Source organism: Coregonus lavaretus (genome assembly GCF_964263955.1).
Source record: "Coregonus lavaretus genome assembly, chromosome: 5".
In the NCBI taxonomy this organism is placed as follows: domain Eukaryota; kingdom Metazoa; phylum Chordata; class Actinopteri; order Salmoniformes; family Salmonidae; genus Coregonus; species Coregonus lavaretus.
In genome coordinates, this window is record NC_139992.1 from 21,564,268 (window position 1) to 21,587,458 (window position 23,191).

The 23,191-nt window shown below is 43.8% G+C and overlaps 1 protein-coding gene across 1 annotated transcript in view; it reads left to right on the plus strand.

Moving 5' to 3' along the window:
• LOC311129769 (A-kinase anchor protein 11-like) overlaps positions 1-22,780 on the plus strand; it is a 34,098-nt gene extending 11,318 nt beyond the window's left edge. The window contains exons 11-14 of the mRNA XM_084162206.1: positions 7,275-7,358; positions 13,566-13,612; positions 18,521-18,723; positions 18,847-22,780. Coding sequence (XP_084018332.1) covers positions 7,275-7,358; positions 13,566-13,612; positions 18,521-18,723; positions 18,847-19,032 — 520 coding nt within the window. The 3' untranslated portion in view covers positions 19,033-22,780. The remainder of the gene's footprint in view (positions 1-7,274; positions 7,359-13,565; positions 13,613-18,520; positions 18,724-18,846) is intronic.
• The last annotated feature ends 411 nt before the right edge of the window (positions 22,781-23,191 follow it).

Below are 23,191 nucleotides of genomic sequence, written 5' to 3' on the forward strand. Positions count from 1 at the left end.
CATGTTCTCTGTCAGATGGCTGCTGGATGACGTGAGGTCACCTTAGGTCACGACCAGCAGAATGTGTAGTTTGGAAACCTCTAGGACCCTCTGTTGCCAAGAAACAATTATCTCTGATTTGAGCAAATATTACATTACATATAGTCTCTCCTTGTGCCAATGTTGTTCTAGAATTTAAATTGCCGTTTTAATGCCAAGTTCTGCTGAGATTGTTTGAGTTAGTGCATCATAAGGATAAAATATAACTTTTAAGAGATACATGGCTTTTCCTTTCTGATAGAAACACACACACAGATACTGGTCTGTTAGTGAATCTAGTGTAATGCTCTGAGAGTGACGTGGTCTCACCCAGTCTCTAGTCTCAGGGTGGGAGGATAGTTGTTGATGTTCCCTGGCTCAGCCTGATATCTCTATGGAAGCAGACCCAGTCAACATGTACACTTCTCCCCAGATACTGAATGGGAGAATGTGTGAGGAGAACAACTAGTTATTTTGAAGGTATCATAATATTTTCTAAAGGTGTGTCTGTAGCAGCCTTTCTCTCTCTGCCCCAGGCCGTTTCCACAGGAACAAAGTCCCTCTACCATTTGTAATTCATTAGCCTGTCTCCTTTCAAAATACTTTTCCAACTGTCAACAAATAAACTAGATAACTCAGGAAAGGAAAGGCTCCATTGTAAAGGTTTTCAAACCCTGGAAGAACTGATTGACTTCTTAACGACCTCTCACCATACCACTCTCATAAACCACAGCTGCGGAGACCCATTCATTAACTAATTGATATTGGTGGAGCTATTTTTAGGTCTCCACATCATTCTTTACATACCAGAGTGCACAGTGTGCAGGTTCTAGCCAGCCTGATAATCAGGGCCAATTTAACAAAACAAAAAAATACATACAGTGCATTCGGAAAGTATTCAGACCCCTTGACCTTTTTCACATGTTGTTACGTTACAGCCTTATTCTAAAATTGATTAAATAAATAAAAATCCTCATCAATCTACACACAATACCCCACAATGACGAAGTGAAAACAGTTTTTTTTGTGTGTGTGTGCAAATTTATTGAAAATAAAATACAGAAATATCTAATTTACATAAGTATTCCCACCCCTGAGTCAATACATGTTAAATCACCTTTGGCAGTGATCACAGCTGTGAGTATTTCTGGGTAAGTATGTAAGAGCTTTGCTCACCTGGATTGTACAATATTTGCACATTATTATTTTTAAATTTCTTCAAGCTCTGTCAAGTTAGTTGTTGATCATTGCTAGACAGACATTGTCAAGTCTTGCCATATATTTTCAAGCCGATTTAAGTGAAAACTGTAACCAGGCCACTCAGGAACATTGAATTTTGTTTTGGTAAGCAACTCCAGTATATATAAAAAACAGAAATGTATTTACATTAGTATTCAGACTCTTTGCTATGAGACCTTTTGCTCAGGTGCATGCATCCTGTTTCCATTGCTCATCCTTGAGATGTTTCTACAACTTGATTGGAGTACACCTGTGGTAAATTCAATTGATTGGACATGATTTGGAAAGGCACACACCTGTCTATATAAGGTCTCACAGTTGACAGTGGATGTCAGAGCAAAAACCAAGCCATGAGGTCAAAGGAATTGTCCATAGAGCTCCGAGACAGGATTGTGTCGAGGCACAGATCTGGGGAATGGTACCAAAAAAATGTCTGCAGTATTGAAGGTCCCCAAGAACACAGTGGCCTCCATCATTCTTAAATGGAAGAAGTTTGGAACCACCAAGACTCTTCCTAGAGCTGGCCGCCTGGCCAAACTGAGCAATCGGGGGAGAAGGGCCTTGGTCAGGGAGGTGACCAAGAACCCGATGGTCACTCTGGCAGAGCTCCAGAGTTCCTCTGTGGTGATGGGAGAACATTCCAGAAGACCAACCATCTCTTCAGCACTCCACCAAATCAGGCCTTTATTGTAGAGTGGCCAGACGGAAGCCACTTCTCAGTAAAAGGCACATGACAGCCTGCTTGGAGTTTTCCAAAAGGCACCTAAAGGAGAGAAACAAGATTATCTGCTCTGATGAAACCAAGATTGAACTCTTTGGCCTGAATACTTATGTAAATGTTCTATTTCCATTTGTTATTTGTAATACATTTGCAAAAATGTCTAAAAACCTGTTTTTGCTTTGTCATTATGGGGTATTGTGTATAGACTGAAGGAAAAAACAATTTAATCTATTTTAGAATAAGGCTGTAACGTAACAAAATGTGGAAAAAGTCAAGTGGTCTGAATACCTTCCGAATGCACTGTATATTGTCGGATAGGTGCAGTGATGGCGCCGGAGGGGATGGCTTAAAGTGGTCCTATGGACAGATACACCAATCTTCGCTGTGGAGCTTTGCAGCTCCTTCAGGGTAATCTTTGGTCTCTTTGTTGCCTCTCTGATTAATGCCCTCCTTGCCTGGTCTGTGAGTTTTGGTGGGCGGCCCTCTCTTGGCAGGTTTGTTGTGGTGCTATATTCTTTCAATTTTTTAATAATGGTGCTCCGTGGGATGTTCAAAGTTTCGGATATTGTTTTATAACCCAACCCTGATCTGTACTTCTCCACAACTTTGTCCTTGACCTGTTTGGAGAGCTCTTTGGTCTTCATGGTGCCGCTTGCTTGGTGGTGCCCCTTGCTTTGTGGTGTTGCAGACTCTGGGGCCTTTCAGAACAGGTGTATATACACTGAGATCATGTGACAGATCATGTGACACTTAGATTGCACACAGGTGGACTTTATTTAACTAATTATGTGACTTCTGAAGGTAATTGGTTGCACCAGATCTTATTTAGGGGCTTCATAGCAAAGGGGGTGAATACATATGCATGCACCACCTTTCCGTTATCTATTTTTTAGAATGTTTTGAAACAAGTTATTTTTTAAATTTCACTTCACCAATTTGGACTATTTTGTGTATGTCCATTACATGAAATCCAAATAAAAATCAATTTAAATTACAGGTTGTAATGCAACAAAATAGGAAAAACGCCAAGGGGGCTGAATACTTTTGCAAGGCACTGTACCACCTCAGTCACCGGCTTCATCAATAAGTGCATCGACGATGTCGTCCCCACAGTGACCGTACATACAGTGGGGAGACCAAGTATTTGATACACTGCCGATTTTGCACGTTTTCCTACTTACAAAGCATGTAGAGGGCTGTACTTTTGATCATAGGTACACTTCAACTGTGAGAGACGGAATAACAAAAATCCAGAAAATCACATTGTATGATTTTTAAGTAATTAATTTGCATTTTATTGCATGACATAAGTATTTGATACATCAGAAAAGCAGAACTTAATATTTGGTACAGAAACCTTTGTTTGCAATTACAGAGATCATATGTTTCCTGTAGGTCTTGACCAGGTTTGCACACACTGCAGCAGAGATTTTGGCCCACTCCTGCATACAGACCTACTCCAGATCCATCAGGTTTCGAGGCTGTCACTGGGCAATACGGACTTTCAGCTCCCTCCAAAGATTTTCTATTGGGTTCAGGTCTGGAGACTGGCTAGGCCACTCCAGGACCTTGAGATGCTTCTTACGGAGCCACTCCTTAGTTGCCCTGGCTGTGTGTTTCGGGTCGTTGTCATGCTGGAAGACCCAGCCACGACCCATCTTCAATGCTCTTACTGAGGGAAGGAGGTTGTTGGCCAAGATCTCGAGATACATGGCCCCATCCATCCTCCCCTCAATACGGTGCAGTTGTCCTGTCCCCTTTGCAGAAAAGCATCCCCAAAGAATGATGTTTCCACCTCCATGCTTCACGGTTTGGATGGTGTTCTTGGGGTTGTACTCATCCTTCTTCTTCCTCCAAACACAGCGAGTGGAGTTTAGACCAAAAAGCTCTATTTTTGTTTCATCAGACCACATGACCTTCTCCCATTCCTCCTCTGGATCATCCAGATGGTCATTGGCAAACTTCAGACGGGCCTGGACATGCGCTGGCTTGAGCAGGGGGACCTTGCGTGCGCTGCAGGATTTTAATCCATGACGGCATAGTGTGTTACTAATGGTTTTCTTTGAGACTGTGGTCCCAGCTCTCTTCAGGTCATTGACCAGATCCTGCCGTGTAGTTCTGGGCTGATCCCTCACCTTCCTCATGATCATTGATGCCCTACGAGGTGAGATCTTGCATGGAGCCCCAGACCGAGGGTGATTGACCGTCATCTTGAACTTTTTCAATTTTCTAATAATTGCGCCAACAGTTGTTGCCTTCTCACCAAGCTGCTTGCCTATTGTCCTGTAACCCATCCCAGCCTTGTGCAGGTCTACAATTTTATCCCTGATGTCCTTACACAGCTCTCTGGTCTTGGCCATTGTGGAGAGGTTGGAGTCTGTTTGATTGAGTGTGTGGACAGGTGTCTTTTATACAGGTAACGAGTTCAAACAGGTGCAGATAATACAGGTAATGAGTGGAGAACAGGAGGGCTTCTTAAAGAAAAACTAACAGGTCTGTGAGAGCCTGAATTCTTACTGGTTGGTAGGTGATCAAATACCTATGTCATGCAATAAAATGCAAATTAATTACTTAAAAATCATACAATGTGATTTTCTGGATTTTTGTTTTAGATTCCGTCTCTCACAGTTGAAGTGTACCTATGATAAAAATTACAGACCTCTACATGCTTTGTAAGTAGGAAAACCTGCAAAATCGGCAGTGTATCAAATACTTGTTCTCCCCACTGTACATATCCCAATCAGAAGCCATGGCTAAAGGCTAGAGCTGCCACTTTCAAGGAGCGGAACACTAATCCGGACGCTTATAAGAAATCCCACTATGCCCTCAGACGAACCATCAAACAGGCAAAGCGTCAATACACGCTCGTCGGAAGTGGCAGGGCTTGCAAACTATTACGGACTACAAAGGGAAACCCAGCCACGAGCTGCTCAGTGACGCAAGCCTACCTGATGAGCGAAATGCCTTTTATGCTCGCTTCGATGGCAAGCAACAACGAAGCATGCATGAGAGCACCAGCTGTTCCCAGACGACTGTGTGATCACGCCCTCCGTAGCCGATGTGAGCAAGACCTTTAAACAGGTCAACATTCACAAAGCCGCGGGGCCAGACAGATTACCAGGACGTGTACTCAAAGCATGCACGGACCAACTGGCAAGTGTCTTCACTGACATTTTCAACCTCTCCCTGACAGAGTCTGTAATAGCTACATGTTTCAAACAGACCACCATAGTCCCTGTGCCCAAAGAAAGCGAAGGTAACCTGCCTAAATGATCACCACCCCGTAGCACTCATGTCGTTAGTGTTGAAGTTCTTTGAAAGGCTGTTCATGGCTCACATCATCACCATCATGTCGGAAACCTTAGACCCACTCCAATTCACATACCGCCCCAACAGATCCACAGATGACTCAATCTCAATCGCACTCCACACTGCCCCCCCTCCACACTGAATGCTGTTCATTGACTACAGTGCAGCGTTCAACACCATAGTGCCCACAAAGCTCATCACTAAGCTAAGGACCCTTGGACTAAACACCTCCCTCTGCAACTGGATCCTGGACTTCCTGACGGGCCACCCCCAGGTGGTAAGGGTAGGCAACAACACATCTGCCACGCTGATCCTCAACACTGGGGCCCCTCAGGGGTGCGTGCTTAGTCCCTTCCTGTACTCCCTGTTCACCCACGACTGCGTGGCCAAGTACGACTCCAACACCATCATTAAGTTTGCTGACGACACAACAGTGGGAGGCCTGATCACCGACAACGATGAGACAACCTATAGGGAGGAGGTCAGAGACCTGGCCGTGTGGTGCCAGGACAACAACCTCCCCCTCAGTGTGAGCAAGACAAAGGAGCTGATCGTGGACTATAGGAAAAAGAGGGCCGAACAGGCCCCCGTTAACATCGACGGGGTTGTAGTCGAGGCGGTCGAGAGTTTCAAGTTCCTTGGTGTCCACATCACCAATTAACTATCATGGTCCAAACACACCAAGACAGTCGTGAAGAGGGCACGACAATGCCTTTTTCTCCCTCAGGAGACTGAAAATATTTGGCATGGGTCCCCAGATCCTCAAAAAGTTATACAGCTGCACCATCGAGAGTATCCTGACCTGTTGCATCACCGCCTGGTATGGCAACTGCTCGGCATCCAACCGTAAGGCGCTACAGAGGGTAGTGCGTACGGCCCAGTACATCACTGGGGCCAAGCTTCCTGCCATCCAGGACCTATATACTAGGCGGTGTCAGAGGAAGGCCCAAAATATGGTCAAAGACTCCAGTCACCCAAGTCATAGACTGTTCTCTCTGCTACCGCACGGCAATCGGTACCGGAGCGCCAAGTCTAGGTCCAAAAGGCTCTTTAACAGCTTCTACCCCCAAGCCATAAGACTGTTGAACAATTAATAAAATGGCCACCTGGACTATTTACAATGACATCACCCCCCCCCCCCCCCCCCCTTTGTTTTTACACTGCTGCTGCTCGCTGTTCATTATCTATGCGTAGTCACTCTACCCCTACCTACATGTACAAATTACCTCGACTAATCTGTACCCCCGCATGTTGACTGTATACAGCCTCGTTGTTGTTATGTAATTTCCTTGTGTTACTTTTAATTTAATTTTTTACTTTAGTTTATTTAGTAAATATTTTCTTAACTCTATTTCTTGAACTGCATTGTTGGTTAAGGGCTTGTAAGTAAGCATTTCACAGTAAGGTCTACACCTGTTGTATTCGGCGAATGTGACAAATAAAATGTGATTTGATTTGAAATCTGTTGTTTTACAGGGTCAGCCATAGTAGTACGGCGCCTTGCTCAAGGGTACATCAACAGATTTTTCACCTTGTCGGCTCTACAGTGTGTTGTGGTGTGGAATTCACCAGTTGCTAGTGGAATTCACAAGTGAAGACTTGCATGCAGTGATCTCATCTGACATCATTAGGCAGTCATCAGTTGTTGCTTTGATTGAAAGTTTTTTCAGGACCAAAACTATTGTATGAGCCTCACATTGAGATGGATCATGTAATACTTTAAAGCAGTTGTTTTTGTCTGGTACGAAAGATCAATCAGGTCAGTTATGAACCGGCTTGACCAAAGTGATTCCCACGCATGAGACTGTGTGTGTGCCCAGTGTTGAACTGTTGTCTCCCCCACAGCAATGGGAACAGCAGTAGTTGAAGCAGGTTAGGGTTTGTAGGTTCAGGGTTAGTGTCATTGCTAGGATCAGAGTAATGGACAGGGTTATGATCAGGGTGTGTGTATGTTACCAATGTTGAGCGTTGGTCTTGTCTCTTGCAGCAATGGGAACAGCAGTAGTTGGAGCAGCCTCGGGTTAGAGGGAGAGATGTGTGAGGAGCACCTGTCCTTCTCTCCTTCCGACAGGTCGGTCCATACATACATACAGCTAACACTGCTATAATGCTAACCGCTAGCTCCCACATAGGTAGAAGTTGCCCTCAACCACAGATCTAAGATCAGATCCTATCCCCCAATCCTAACCTTTACCATTAGAAAACCATTACATAATATGATCCTATGTCAGTGGTTAGGGTCAACTTCTACCTACGCCCCCTAATCACTGCATGATGTCAGAGCTGTGATCAGCAACGCTGTAGAATGTGTCTGTGTGACTATGTATGAGACAACAGCTTCTACCCTCTACAGATCCCTCTAGATAACCATTGAGGACAGAGCATGTCTTTGTCACTGTGTGTCGCCACTGTCGGCACACAAGTGGAATTAGCCTAGTCAATGGAATCAGTGTGTGTGTATTCGTAGCCTACTGAATGTCCTGACGTGGGTGTGGGAAGGGCTGAAGCAGGTTTCTCTGTCTGCTTGTCTGTCTGGCTGGCTGGCTGCCCGTCTGCCTGCATGCTGCATGGCTGAGTGCGATGACAACAGACCAGTGTTAATCGTCAACAAAAATAGTGACTAAAATATTAGTTAAACACCTATTTTTCACTGGCAATTGACGAGACTATAACTGACTAAATAGTCCCAGAAAAACTATAACTAAATGTAAATTATTTGTAATTTCAGTTGATTAAACTAAGACAAGACGAAATTATCTCTGTGACTAAAATCTGAATACAAAGTGGACTGGACAAGAGTGTTTTGTAGAGCTTTTCAGTAAAAATCACAATTAATATTAGTAGCACAGATGCACAGCGTAGTTCTGTTCAGCAGTGGGAAGGACCCGGCACACACAGCCTAGCCTACATCAGCTGGTGAGCTGCAGGGGAGCAAGCAATGAGTGTGGGCAGACAGGCTCCACTCCGGCTCAGGCCTCAATTATACACATCGTGCAGGCGACTGTCTTGCTTCCCCGTAGCTAACCAGTCACCACCAGCCTTCTAGTTAGATACCCTTTGCCTGGTTTAAGAAACACAAGCTGCTTTAAGAAGGTAAAAGCAAAAGCAGCATTAAGTTTAAATTAAAATAACAGTGTAGCTATGCTTTTCTCTCCCTTGAATATAGAAAAGTCACGCCCAACCCCCGCACATTCCCAACTGCATTTCGTAGGCAGGTTCTGTAGCCAATGTACTATCCAAGTCTCCCTCTTTTCCTCAGAGAAAACAGCTTGATTCTTACCGTTCAAAAGATATTACCCATAATACCGGCGCTATGTTTTTTTTCTTTCTATCGTGCATTGGCGGGCCACATTTTACATTCATAAAACATATCGCCTACTGTTTTAAAACTAGGCTACTTCCAGACCGGACCGATAACCATTTGTTTAGGCTACACCTTGTTCAGTCATGTTACCTCATTAGCTAGCTATAGCTAACAACCTGGGGGCGCGTTCAGCAGGACGAAACGTTTTGGAACGTTCAAATAGAAATATGCTACAGTGGGGAAAAAAAGTATTTAGTCAGCCACCAATTGTGCAAGTTCTCCCACTTAAAAAGATGAGAGAGGCCTGTAATTTTCATCATAGGTACACGTCAACTATGACAGACAAAATGAGAAAAAAATATCCAGAAAATCACATTGTTGGCAAATTATGGTGGAAAATAAGTATTTGGTCAATAACAAAAGTTTCTCAATACTTTGTTATATACCCTTTGTTGGCAATGACACAGGTCAAACGTTTTCTGTAAGTCTTCACAAGGTTTTCACACACTGTTGCTGGTATTTTGGCCCATTCCTCCATGCAGATCTCCTCTGGAAAATAAGTATTTGGTCACCTACAAACAAGCAAGATTTCTGGCTCTCACAGACCTGTAACTTCTTCTTTAAGAGGCTCCTCTGTCCTCCACTCGTTACCTGTATTAATGGCACCTGTTTGAACTTGTTATCAGTATAAAAGACACCTGTCCACAACCTCAAACAGTCACACTCCAAACTCCACTATGGCCAAGACCAAAGAGCTGTCAAAGGACACCAGAAACAAAATTGTAGACCTGCACCAGGCTGGGAAGACTGAATCTGCAATAGGTAAGCAGCTTGGTTTGAAAAAATCAACTGTGGGAGCAATTATTAGGAAATGGAAGACATACAAGACCACTGATAATCTCCCTCGATCTGGGGCTCCACGCAAGATCTCACCCCGTGGGGTCAAAATGATCACAAGAACGGTGAGCAAAAATCCCAGAACCACACGGGGGGACCTAGTGAATGACCTGCAGAGAGCTGGGACCAAAGTAACAAAGCCTACCATCAGTAACACACTACGCCGCCAGGGACTCAAATCCTGCAGTGCCAGACGTGTCCCCCTGCTTAAGCCAGTACATGTCCAGGCCCGTCTGAAGTTTGCTAGAGTGCATTTGGATGATCCAGAAGAGGATTGGGAGAATGTCATATGGTCAGATGAAACCAAAATATAACTTTTTGGTAAAAACTCAACTCGTCGTGTTTGGAGGACAAAGAATGCTGAGTTGCATCCAAAGAACACCATACCTACTGTGAAGCATGGGGGTGGAAACATCATGCTTTGGGGCTGTTGTTCTGTAAAGGGACCAGGACGACTGATCCGTGTAAAGGAAAGAATGAATGGGGCCATATATCGTGAGATTTTGAGTGAAAACCTCCTTCCATCAGCAAGGGCATTGAAGATGAAACGTGGCTGGGTCTTTCAGCATGACAATGATCCCAAACACACCGCCCGGGCAACGAAGGAGTGGCTTCGTAAGAAGCATTTCAAGGTCCTGGAGTGGCCTAGCCAGTCTCCAGATCTCAACCCCATAGAAAATCTTTGGAGGGATTTGAAAGTCCGTGTTGCCCAGCGACAGCCCCAAAACATCACTGCTCTAGAGGAGATCTGCATGGAGGAATGGGCCAAAATACCAGCAACAGTGTGTGAAAACCTTGTGAAGACTTACAGAAAACATTTGACCTGTGTCATTGCCAACAAAGGCTATATAACAAAGTATTGAGAAACTTTTGTTATTGACCAAATACTTATTTTCCACCATAATTTGCAAATAAATTCATTAAAAATCCTACAATGTGATTTTCTGGATTTCTTTTTCTCATTTTGTCTGTCATTGTTGACGTGTACCTATGATGAAAATTACAGGCCTCTCTCATCTTTTTAAGTGGGAGAACTTGCACAATTGGTGGCTGACTAAATACTTTTTTTCCCCACTGTATGTAGAACAAACATGCCTCTGACATGTTGAATAAGGATTAATGTCGGCTCTAGTCATTTAATTTCTATCTGCAATGTTCGAGAACGTTTTTCAACTGAACGTGGCCCTGGCAGCATTACCAGTAGCCTGTATGCAAACATTTGGTGGTACAGAAAGAAAGGAAAATGGATAGCAAACATTTTATTGACTAAATCCCTCTTGCCACTACACTTTATCTGACTGCGTAACTTTATTTTGAGTTCTTGTGGACCCAGTGACTCAGACTCCAGCACAGGGACTCAAACTTCAGCTATAGGGACATGTGACTCAACCATTGGTGACTCAGACTCGAACACAGGGGACTTGGGACTCGATTTGGACTCAAAGTTTAGTGACTCGACTACATCACTGGGTGAAACAGTCATTAACTCCTGTTCTACTTTTGGACATCAATGTGGCTGCAGCGTCTGTTGAATGCTAATAACAATTGCAATGACGGGACGAGTGATGGAGGTGCAACCTAGACTACTTTGCCAATACTTTAATGCAACATCTGGTGATTGTGCTACTGTCTCTCTGTCTGTCTGTCTGTCTGTGCTTGAGTGTGTCTGTTTGTTTTGTATGTAATGTGCAATATCTATGTAGGCTGAATTAGGAATTTACATGGCCAGATAATTGTTATATATTCTTATATATGTTTGTCATATTTCTGCTGTTGGGAAGAGAATAGGATGTAATGCAGAAAAATATAGGCTATGTATGTGTGTGCACATGGAAGTCAGTGATTTTTGTTTACTATAGGTTAATGAGGCAATACAAATGTGATGTGACTAAAATGGCCCACTGTTTTCGTCATTTTGACAATAATTAAACTAAATCATTAATCAAATGACAAAAATTTGACTTTTTATTTTAGTCAAAATGACTAATAATTTACAAAATCTAAAGAAAGAGTGCCAAAATGAACACTGCAACAGACTCATTTAGCCTGTACAGTACAATGCAATAGCCCACCCTACTCCAGGAGGAAAGTGATATCTACAATGCCTTCGTAAAGTATTCACATTTTGTTTCATTACAGCCTTATTATAAAATTGATTAAATGTTTTGTTTTCCTCATCAATCTACACACAATACCCCATAATGACAAAGCAAAAAAATGTTTTTAGAAAATGTTGCAAATGTATAAATAAAAAAGAAATAAAAATCTGAGATATCACATTTACGGAAGTATTCAGACCCTTTACTCAGTACTTTGTTGACGCACCTTCGGCAGCGATTACAGCCTCGAGTCTTCTTGGGTATGACGCTACAAACTTGGCACACCTGTATTTGGGGAGTTTCTCCCATTCTTCTCTGCAGATCCTCTCAAGCTCTGTCAGGTTGGATGGTGAGCATCGCTGCACAGCTATTTTCAGGTCTCTACAGAGATGTTCGATCGGGTTCAAGTCCGGGCTCTGGCTGGGCCACTCAAGGACATTCAGACTAGTCCCGAAGCCACTCCTGCGTTGTCTTGGCTGTGTGCTTAGGGTCGTTGTCCTGTTGGATGGTGAACCTTCGCCCCAGTCTGACGTCCTGAGTGCTCTGGAGCAGGTTTTCATCAAGGAACTCTCTGTACTTTGCGCCGTTCATCTTTCCCTCGATCCTGACTAGTCTCCCAGTCCCTGTCGCTGAAAAACATCCCCACAGCATGATGTTGCCACCACCATGCTTCACCGTAGGGATGGTGCCAGGTTTCCTCCAGACGTGACGCTTGGCATTCAGGCCAAACAGTTCAATCTTGGTTTCATCTTCCATTTAAGAACGATGGAGGCCACTGTGTTCTTGGAGACCTTCAATGCTGCAGACATTTTTTGGTACCCTTCCCCAGATCTGTGTCTCGACACAATCCTGTCTCGGAGCTCTACGGACAATTCCTTCGATCTCATGGCTTGGTTTTTGCTCTGACATGCACTGTCAACTGTGGGACCTTATATAGACAGGTGTGTGCCTTTCCAAATCATGTCCAATCAATTGAATTTACCACAGGTGGACTCCAATCAAGTTGTAGAAACATCTCAAGGATGATCAACGAAACAGGATGCACCTGAGCTAAATTTCGAGTCTCGTAGCAAAGGGTCTGAATACTTATGTAAATAAGATATTTCTGTTTTTTTATTTGTAATACATTTGCAAAAATGTCTAAACCTGTTTTCGCTTTGTCATTATGGGGATTTTAAAAAATGGTATCTATTTTAGAATAAGGCTAACTTAACAAAATGTGGAAAAAGTCAAGGGGTCTGAATACTTCCCCAGACAGTATATACACTATATACATACAGCATATGATTTATCATATAGACAATGGGACAGGTTAATGATCCAAATGTAATGGAGCCTGTTGTCCTGGGCTGTGCTCCCTCTCTGCTCTCTCTCTCCCCCTCTGCTCTCTCTCTCTCCCCCTCTGCTCTCTCTCCCCCTCTGCTCTCTCTCCCCCTCTGCTCTCTCTCTCCCCATCTGCTCTCTCTCTCCCCATCTGCTCTCTCTCTCCCCCTCCCTCTGCTCTCTCTCTCCCCCTCCCTCTGCTCTCTCTCTCCCATCTGCTCTCTCTCTCCCCCTCTGCTCTCTCTCCCCCTCTGCTCTCTCTCCCCCTCTGCTCTCTCTCCCCCTCTGCTCTCTCTCTCCCCCTCTGCTCTCTCTCTCTCTCTCTCTCTCTCTCTCCCCATCTGCTCTCTCTCTCTCTCCCCATCTGCTCTCTCTCTCTCTCTCCCCCTCTGCTCTCTCTCTCCCCCTCTGCTCTCTCTCTCCCCCTCTGCTCTCTCTCTCCCCCTCTGCTCTTTCACTCTCTCTGCTCTCTCTCACACTCTCTCACTCTGTTCATCCTCTCTTCTCTCTGCTCTATCTGCTCTCTTTCACTCTTCCTCTTTACACGATCTGCTCGCTCTGCGCTCCCTCTCTTCTCTCTGTCTGCTCTCTGTCTCTCTACTCTGGCCTTGTGCAGGTCGGTTCTCTAACCAGTGTAATGTTTCTCCCCCCACAGCGACTGCACTGAGGACAAGGAGCTCGAGACCAAGGATGAATCCTGCGGTATGATATAGTTACTTCTATATCAATATATATCAATAACTGCACCGGATATCGATGGCAAATGGGCTGCTTTATATTCTCTTACTTTTTACATGAAGCATTTGATAGTTTTGATGGTAGAACCTGGTCCCTATCAGCAGCAACAGTACATACCGTACCATATTGTCATGTTACACAGCCACACTATAAAACAGAACCACCTCAGCATACATCTGAGCAACATGAACATCCCTATCCTTCTAAGTCCTGAGTTCCCTGTGTAGATTAAGAGTGGTTAAACTAGGACACTTGGTGCTGTGTGTATCTGTGCTCTGCTAGGAGGGGAATTCACCCACCGCCCACACATTCAGCCACACTGCCGCTCATTCATACATCTATTCCCCCTGAGTCTCTCCCTGAGTCTCACTTTTTATCTGTCTGTCAGACCAGAGCCCCCAGTGGGCTGTTCTCCAAAGGGTTGAGGCTCCAGGCCATGTCAGACCCAGACGCAGGCCCAGCCAGCCCAGTGTGGGCGGGAGCGTGGGAAACAGGCCTGGCCCACCACCAGAGTAGAGCAGAGGAAACACGGGAAGCAGGGTGGGATGGGATATTGCTGTACTGAAGAGAGGACTGTCAGACAGAGAGATAACAGGGGGAGAAAGTGGGGGAGTTAAGGAAAGACACACAATAGGTGTTTAAAGACAAAAAAACAGAAAGTTTGTGAGAGATGATGATGATAAAATCAAATCAAATCAAATGTTATTGGCCACATGCGCCAAATACAACAGGTGCAGACATTACAGTGAAATGCTTACTTACAGCCCTTAACCAACAGTGCATTTATTTTTTATAAAAAAGTAAAATAAAACAACAACAAAAAAGTGTTGAGAAAGAAAGAGCAGAAGTAAAATAAAATAACAGTAGGGAGTAAGGCTGAACGATTTTGGAAAATAATCTAATTGCGATTTTTTGCCCCCAATATTGCGATTGCGATTTAATATGCGATTTAATTTATTTATCCTTTTTCCCCTACAAAACATAATGAATGATTTAAATATGACCAACACAATAGTATATACATTTAGTGTGAAATGTTCTTTCCCATAGGCTGGGTCTATTTGTTAGAATTAAATTCAAACATGTATGACTTGAAATAAATGACATTTTTATTGAACTGCTCATTACAGAAACATCTGTGGCTTTGCCACTGTGCATTTAAATAATTTAAACAAAGGCATGAACTTTGTAAACACTGTGTGCAAAAGGTACAGTCTTAAGAAAAAAATAATTTTAAATTGTATGTATCTTACTGCTCCCAAGTCAGTAACATTTCACACAACTGAAACAAGGAATTTGCTTTGAAAATATTTTGTAAAATCAAAGTAAATAAAGTTATAAATAAAAAATGAGAAATGCACTTTTAATTTAGACAAACTATTTTTTATAAACGATTTGAATATTATAATATAAAATAGATGAGCCTCACTTATCTCAAGTACACAACAATAACACACCACACAGACTAAAGTTCACTACGAGTATGGCACTGCCAGCCATACTTATCCAACAGTTCTGTTCTCAGTGGCTCACAGGTTTTTTGCTAAGAAAACCAGAATATTGACTTTTTCTGGCTTCAAGGATGAGCGAGTGCAAGTCACAATATTCCCTCCTGTGCTAAAAAGACGCTCTGAGGGAGCGCTTGTAGCAGGTACACAAAGATACTTGCGTGCCATGGTGCACAACTGTGGGTAGCTGATCTTGTGCACCCTCCACCAAGCCAATGGATCATCTTCTCCATCAATGGTAGGAGTCATCAGGTAATTGTTTATCTCTGCCTCTGCGACATCTTCAAGATTTACAGGCAAAGAAGGAGAGGCTGAACTGGTCTTGAAAAAACTGCCAAGAGACCTCTTCGTCTTTTCCCCCAAGGACTGTGCACTTTGAGGCATCTGAACAGTTTCAGTACGAGACCTCTTCTCCTATTAGATGAAAACAACAGCCATTAGTTTTCCAGTTAGATTTTACAGAAATTTTTTGTTTTTGTGAAATACATAATTATTTACCCAATGATATGTACGTTGTGCCAAGTCTACTATCTCTGTCTTCAGACGAGTCTTGATAGCAGGGATGTTGTCTGTACTGATGTACTGTATTTTGAACCTAGGGTCCAGGAAACAGGCAACATCCAAAAGCTCCTGGATGTTTGGGTCTCCATATTTGTTATTGAGGTATGCTAGGACTTTTGTTTTTATTGATTTAGTCAGGTCAGTGTCCTCAGCATCTTCAGCCAGGACTGATGTGGCAAAAAGGTGGAGAACTGGCTTGAGGTAGGAGATGCTTACATACTCCTCTCCAGAAAGAGCATCAGTAAACTCCAGTAGAGGATGCAGTGCCTTGTGAATCGACTCCAACACGTCAATATCCTGCCAGGTTGGGATAAGGGAGCGTGCATATCGATCTCCAGACAATACCTGAGAAATGGCTTTGGCCTGTTCAAGCACTCTGGCAATCATCATTTCTTTAGAACCCCATCTTGTTGGGCACTCCGTTATGAGGTTGTGCTCAGGGAGTTTGAGCTCTCTCTGTGCCTCCGTCAGGGCTGCTTTCTTCTTCCAACTGTGGGAAAAGTGCCCCACCAGCTTCCTGCACAGTGCTGTTGCCCTTGACACTCTGTCATCTTTGAGTGCATTTTCTAAAAGAAATAAAAAGTAGTGTATTACACACAATTTGAGTTTTGATACAAGGCTCTCACTATTACACACTCAAATTAGCTGTAATTCTGAAATACACACATCCACAACACATCCTCTCTCTCTCTCTCAATTCAAAGGGTCTTTATTTGCATGTCAATTCTCTCTCTCTTTCTCTCTCTCTCTCTCATAAACACTAAAAAAACATGTAAAAAACAAAAACAAGAAAAGAAAAAAAATGCAGGTGGGCATTCCACCACAGACAGACATATGATATAAGCAAGTAAAATGAATTTACATATTAGAAAAGGAGTGGAAGTATGAATTTATTTAATCCCATCCGATTTATATAATATCATTTATATATATTTGTATATTCAGCTTTACTAATCGACGCATCTCTCTCTCTCGCACTCGCGCACACACACACACACACACACACACAACACACACACACACACACACACACACACACACACACACACACACACACACACACACACACACACACACACACACACACACACACACACACACACACACACACGATAACTTACCAATGGCAAGATGTAATCTGTGGCCAAAACATTGGAGCCTCGTCCATTCATTAAGCCGCGCAGCAAGCACCATATTCGACGCGTTGTCCGTCGTGATGCAGACGTGATTCTCCTCGTGGAGATCCCAGCTGACAAGCCCTTCTCTCAGGCCGGCTGCAATATTTTCCCCTGTGTGATCGTCTGGGAAGTAGGTAGTTTGTAGGCAGCGAGCTCGGAGGTTGAAATCTTCATCAATAAAATGGACTGTAAGACTCTGGTACGGCTCAGCTGTGCGGCTTGACCACATATCAGTAGTGCTAGCAAAAAACTCCACCGTTTTAAGTTCCGCGGCGACTTTCTCTTTGCACTTTTTGTACAGCTCCGGTATGGCAGTCTGACTGAAGTATGTGCGGGAGGGTATACTGTAACGTTTATCAAGCGTATGTATTAATGCCATGAACCCAGGCTTGGTCACCGTGCTGAGAGGCATCATATCTTTGGCTATGAACTCGGTTATTGTCCGAGTGATTTCTCCGTGCCGTTTTGAATTACGTTCATACGGAGTGACACTTTCGAACATTTCTGTCAGTGATCCCTGTCTTGAGGTATTTGGCTTGTCTCGCGCACTGATGCTCGGCATTTTGGTCATACAACTGTCATGCATTGATTTGTGGTATTTTTTTAAGTGCTGAAACAGGTTTGTAGTGTTACCCCGTGAAGTAGCAATCGGAGCACGGCATGCTCTGCACAACACCTGACGCTGCTCAGCATCTTCTTTTTTAAAACCAAAATAGTTCCACACCACCGACGTGCTGTTCCTCTTCGATATTAAAGTATCAGCTGTGTCAGTTTCTGACTGTTCCGTCGAGCAAGAGGACATTGCGCTGGACAGCATGAAAAGTCGCGTCACGTGACCACCTCAAATCGCGCACGTTGCGATTAGAAAATCGCGTTCAGTCAAATCGCGATATTATCGCGAATGCAATTAATCGTTCAGCCCTAGTAGGGAGGCTATATATACAGAGGGGTACCGGTGCAGAGTCAATGTGCGGGGGCACCGGCTAGTTGAGGTAGTTGAAGTAATATGTACATGTGGGTAGAGTTAAAGTGACTATGCATAAATAATTAACAGAGTAGCAGCAGCGTAAAAAGATGGGGTGGTGGGGCAGTGCAAATAGTCCGGGTAGCCATGATTAGATGTTCAGGAGTCTTATGACTTGGGGGTAGTAGAAGCTGTTGAGAAGTCTATTGGACCTAGACTTGGCACTCCGGTACCGCTTGCCGTGCGGTAGCAGAGAGAACAGTCTATGACTAGGGTGGCTGGAGTCTTTGACAATTTTGAGGGCCTTCCTCTGACACCGCCTGGTATAGAGGTCCTGGATGGCAGGAAGCTTGGCCCCAGTGATGTACTGGGCCGTACGCACTACCCTCTGTAATGCCTTGCGGTCGGAGGCCAAGCAGTTGCCATACCAGGCGGTGATGCAACCAGTCAGGATGCTCTCGATGGTGCAATTTTTTGAGGATCTGAGGACCCATGCCAAATTTTTTCAGTCTCCTGAGGGGGAATAGGCTTTGTCGTACCCTCTTCACGACTGTCTTGGTGTGTTTGAACCATGATAGTTCGTTGGTGATGTGGACACCAAGGAACTTGAAGCTCTCAACCTGTTCCACTACAGGGAATATCTCTTCTCTCCCCCCTCCAGGTTCCGTGCGTGTGGACCGGGGCCAGGCTCAGGCTCATAGGCTCCTCCTGGTGGTCAACTCAGAGCTCAGGGAGATGACCCCTGACCCACAGCACATGACCTTTGACCCCCAGCTCAGGAGCATGCTGCAGTGGGCGGCGGCCTCCATGGCTGACATGCCCATGGTTCAGCTGGGTCATAGTGGCAGCAGGGAGCTGCAGCAGGTGAGTGGCTTTAACCTAACTCACGACCAAAGGATTATACACACACACAGAGAGGTGCCTCAGTCATTACTGAGATGTGTACTGGTTCCTGCCTGCTGAGCTGTGTTCTGTCTGCCCTTCCAGTTGCCTGCGGTGGTCCAGAGGCTGAAGGAGAGGGAGTGGAGGGTAGGAGAGCTGCTCCAAGCCCTGCTGCGCTACTGTGAGGAAACCCACACCCCACCCCAGTCTGAACCCAGAGAGGAGACACCCCAGGCGAGGAGAGCACCCCACCACACTCCCCTCTTCCAGTGGCTCCTGGAGCACGCCTAGGTTGACTGCACTTACCCTCACCTCTCCCTCCTCTCACCTTCCTCCTCACCTCACCTCTCTCTCCTCTCCTCACGTGACTTACTGTACAGTGTCTGTGAAGCCTGCCACATAGTGAGCACTACCTGCCCATGTTATACTAAACCCTATGAAGATTCCCATCACTCTTCAGTGATGTGTAGCGTACCTGCCATACCCCAAATCTAGCCTCCTCGTACTGTGGATCCTGTCTCTTATAGGGCTGTACCCCCATTCACTACCCAGAGGGCGCTATAAAAACAGCTTTTCTTAATATTATCTATTGTGTGTGGGTGTGCGTGCGTGCCTGGGCATATTGCTTGCCGTGACTGAAAGTAATTGTGTATTTTCTTCTCTCTTCTCTGGTTTTATTGTGGTTAATATTAGGCTGCATATCACGTGTTGATTAGTGTGCTGTCGTTGACCACTGCCTTTGTGCTAAAGCCCTCACACCCTCTTACAGACCGAGATAATCCTTAACCTCTGTTACAGACAGAGATAATCCTTAACCTCTGTTACAGACAGAGATAATCCTTAGCCTCTGTTACAGACAGAGAGAGTAACCTTAACCTCTGTTACAGACAGAGAGAGTAACCTTAACCTCTGTTACAGACAGAGAGAGTAACCTTAACCTCTGTTACAGACAGAGTAACCTTAACATCTGTTACAGAGAGAGTAACCTTAACCACTGTTACAGACAGAGTAACTTTAACCTCTGTTACAGATAGAGTAACCTTAACCTCTGTTACAGAGAGTCATCTTTACCTCTGTTACAGACAGAGAGAGTAACCTTTACCTCTGTTACAGAGAGAGAGAGAGTAACCTTAACCTCTGTTACAGAGAGAGAGAGTAACCTTAACCTCTGTTACAGAGAGAGTAATCTTTACCTCTGTTACAGACAGAGTAACCTTAATCTCTGTTACAGACAGTCATCTTTACCTCTGTTACAGACAGAGAGAGTAACCTTTACCTCTGTTACAGAGAGAGAGAGTAACCTTAACCTCTGTTACAGAGAGAGTAATCTTTACCTCTGTTACAGACAGAGTAATCTTTACCCCTGTTACAGACAGAGTAACCTTAACCACTGTTAGAGTAATCTTTACCACTGTTACAGACAGAGTAACCTTAATCTCTGTTACAGACAGAGAGTAACCTTAACCACTGTTACAGACAGAGTAACCTTAATCTCTGTTACAGACAGAGAGTAATCTTTACCTCTGTTACAGAGAGAGTCATCTTTACCTCTGTTACAGACAGAGAGAGTAACCTTAACCTCTGTTACAGACAGAGAGTAACCTTTACATCTGTTACAGACATAGAGAGAGAGACACAAATCCTGCCCTTACAGACAGACAGAGGTGGAAACCTGACAGAGAGAGAGGGAGACGAGGAAACCAGACAGACAGAGCGGGAAGCCTGAATCGTGTTACAGAGAGAGCCAGGGTAAGATGAAGAGGGAGGGGATCTGGAGAGAGAGATCAGTGAAAAAGTGAGAGAAGTCAGTGAAAGAAAGAGAGAGGAGGAAGGAGAAAAATATTACGTGAAACAGTGTTTTCTTTTAAGGAATCCCCAGAGCTTCAGGCCAAACACACACACGAAGGCAAGTGCATATTGATTCTAAACCCCTTTTATGATGAGAATAACAGATTTAAATTGGGACTATATCAATATTAATTAAGATCAAGTGTATTGCTCCTTTGAAAATATAATTGTTTACAACATATGACGGAAACAGGCTTCGATATATTGAGTTACATTGTGTAATGTATTTGTATGGGTCCCCCAAGTGCAAAATATGTATCAAACATTTATTCTGAAAGTTATTACTGAGAGATATTCAAAATATTTGAATGGAAACATGAGAAGCTGGTCTATAATATGAAGGAAGCCTTGGTTATCAGTCAGCTGCGTGCTGCCAAAAGTAGCTAGAAACTTTTCCTTATACTATAGCCAGTGTGTGTGGTATCTGTGTGATGGGCTGGTCTGTAAGGGCCTTGTCCACTGCTGGGAAGCAACTTCCCTCTCCTACCCCCAACACAGAAACACACACACAGCACTACTCCTGCTATGAATGCACTTTGAGGGTGGTGAGGTGAGGCTGTGCATTTCCACCAGCTGCCCCAGGCCTCTGCCTCCTTATAGATGATACTACAACATGATGAAATGTCTGAGTGAGTGGCCCCATATCCTGTTAGGGTTGACATTTAGAGTTAGTCAGTCAGTCAACCACAGCAGCTAACATTCTCACAGGCCCAAAAGGAATCTCTGGTGTTATTGTGACACTGTGATTGCTTGTATTATTAAGGGAATTTCAGACAATGTGAAACGATGGGGATATTGACCATACTGTGGCTTCTCTACACTGTAATATACCATGGCCTGCCTGCCCACGTTGAACTGTTGAGTTTGCATGGCTGTTCTGCTTCTGACATCACTGTAACAATGGAACAGATTTTTGTTCTTTAACCCTTTGAGGAGTGAGAACTTAGAACACTCTCAGTAATATGTTATGGAATTTCACAGGAATGCATTAGCAGGCCTTTGTGCTGTGATCGATTACAATAATTTAGAATATTATAAACAAAACATATGCCTGTACGTACTCCTCAAATGGTTCAATGCTATAGTTCTGCACTGTACTATAGCTGTACCATCAGCTGAGCCTATTTCAGTGTTTAGTAGCAGCATGGCCTGATCCCCATGCTCCTCAGTACTTTAATATTATTATATTGACATGCCTGTCAGTGAGGGAGCCCTAAAGACACTTCAGCTGTACAATAGCCCCAGTTAAAACTCCCTTACAGCACAGCTGTAGACTCCACGTTGTCAAACTGCCTGACAGCACAGCTGTAGACTTCACGTTGTCAAACTGCTTGACAGCATACAGTACAGTAGGCCACTGCTGATGCCTTGTGTATTAACACTGATTCTCTGGGCTGCCAAATGTTTCTGATCCATGTGAAATCTGAAGAAATGTTTCACATACATTGCGTTTATAACCTTAACGTATCCGAACACTGTTAAGAATCAAAAGTACTTTAAAACTTGTATTAAAAAAACACATTCCCAAAATGTCTAGGGGAAAATGTGGTATTAAATGGGAGAAAATGTATGTAATTAAAGAGGAATGTATGGAGATATATTGGAGATAGTGAGTGAGTGTATATACAGCCTATAAGAGTTCGCCAACTACGCCACAGTATAATAACACACAGTATACAGATTCTTTTTTCAGAGGGAGATTGTAATATGTTTATTTGTTGAGTTGTGATTGTAAACATATAGACAGCTGATAGCTGTTGGGCCCTCCTGTATCTATCAATGTATTTAGTGTACCTGTACATTCCAATGCGCTCCTTCACAGGCCACCTGGCTGGCTGGCTGCCTGCCGCTATAATGTGTTATTTAAAGCTGAATGTGCGACCGCAGAGAAATCACTCCATAGTATGAGATGTACTATCAGATATGTAAGTCTATACTGTCGTTGCAGTTATACTATCATCCTGTCTTGCACCGCGGAAGGCAACCTGTGTTTACTGGATCCTGTATTTTTCCTACTTTGTATAATCTTGCCAAATAACATATTTAATGCTAATTTAAGTTATAACAGTGAGTACACAACTATTTGTCCCCTTCTAGTGACATACTAAATAGTTCACACATTCTAAGCTTGACGGCAAAGCACTATATTTGTCATTGTTTAAGCTGTGTAACAATAAAGCTTTTTCATGTGCTCTGGTATTCAGATTCTGCCTAATTACCTACCTAGTACTACCTTTTCTTATTTGTTTGATGTAGCAAATGTTGTATCACTTCTAGAGTCTATGCTGGAAATCATGAAGTTTATTTTCTGTAAGACTTGCTTTTGGTCTTGCATACACCTGGGCGGGGTGTTTTGGGGTTCTTTTGGGGGGGCTTTTAATCTGAACCGCCATTCAAACGAGCAGTCACTTGTGTCATCATGTCTACAGTCAACAGTAGTACTGCATTAAACGGATCATCTGTAATTCTAAAAGGAAACAGTGTGATTACTTAACCAAGCCCTTCTGTTCCTAACAACTGTGTTATAGTGTGTGGATATTCCTCTGTGCTGCCACACAGACAGCCATTGTTGGTACTGTATGTAATTACAGATGGTTTCCCT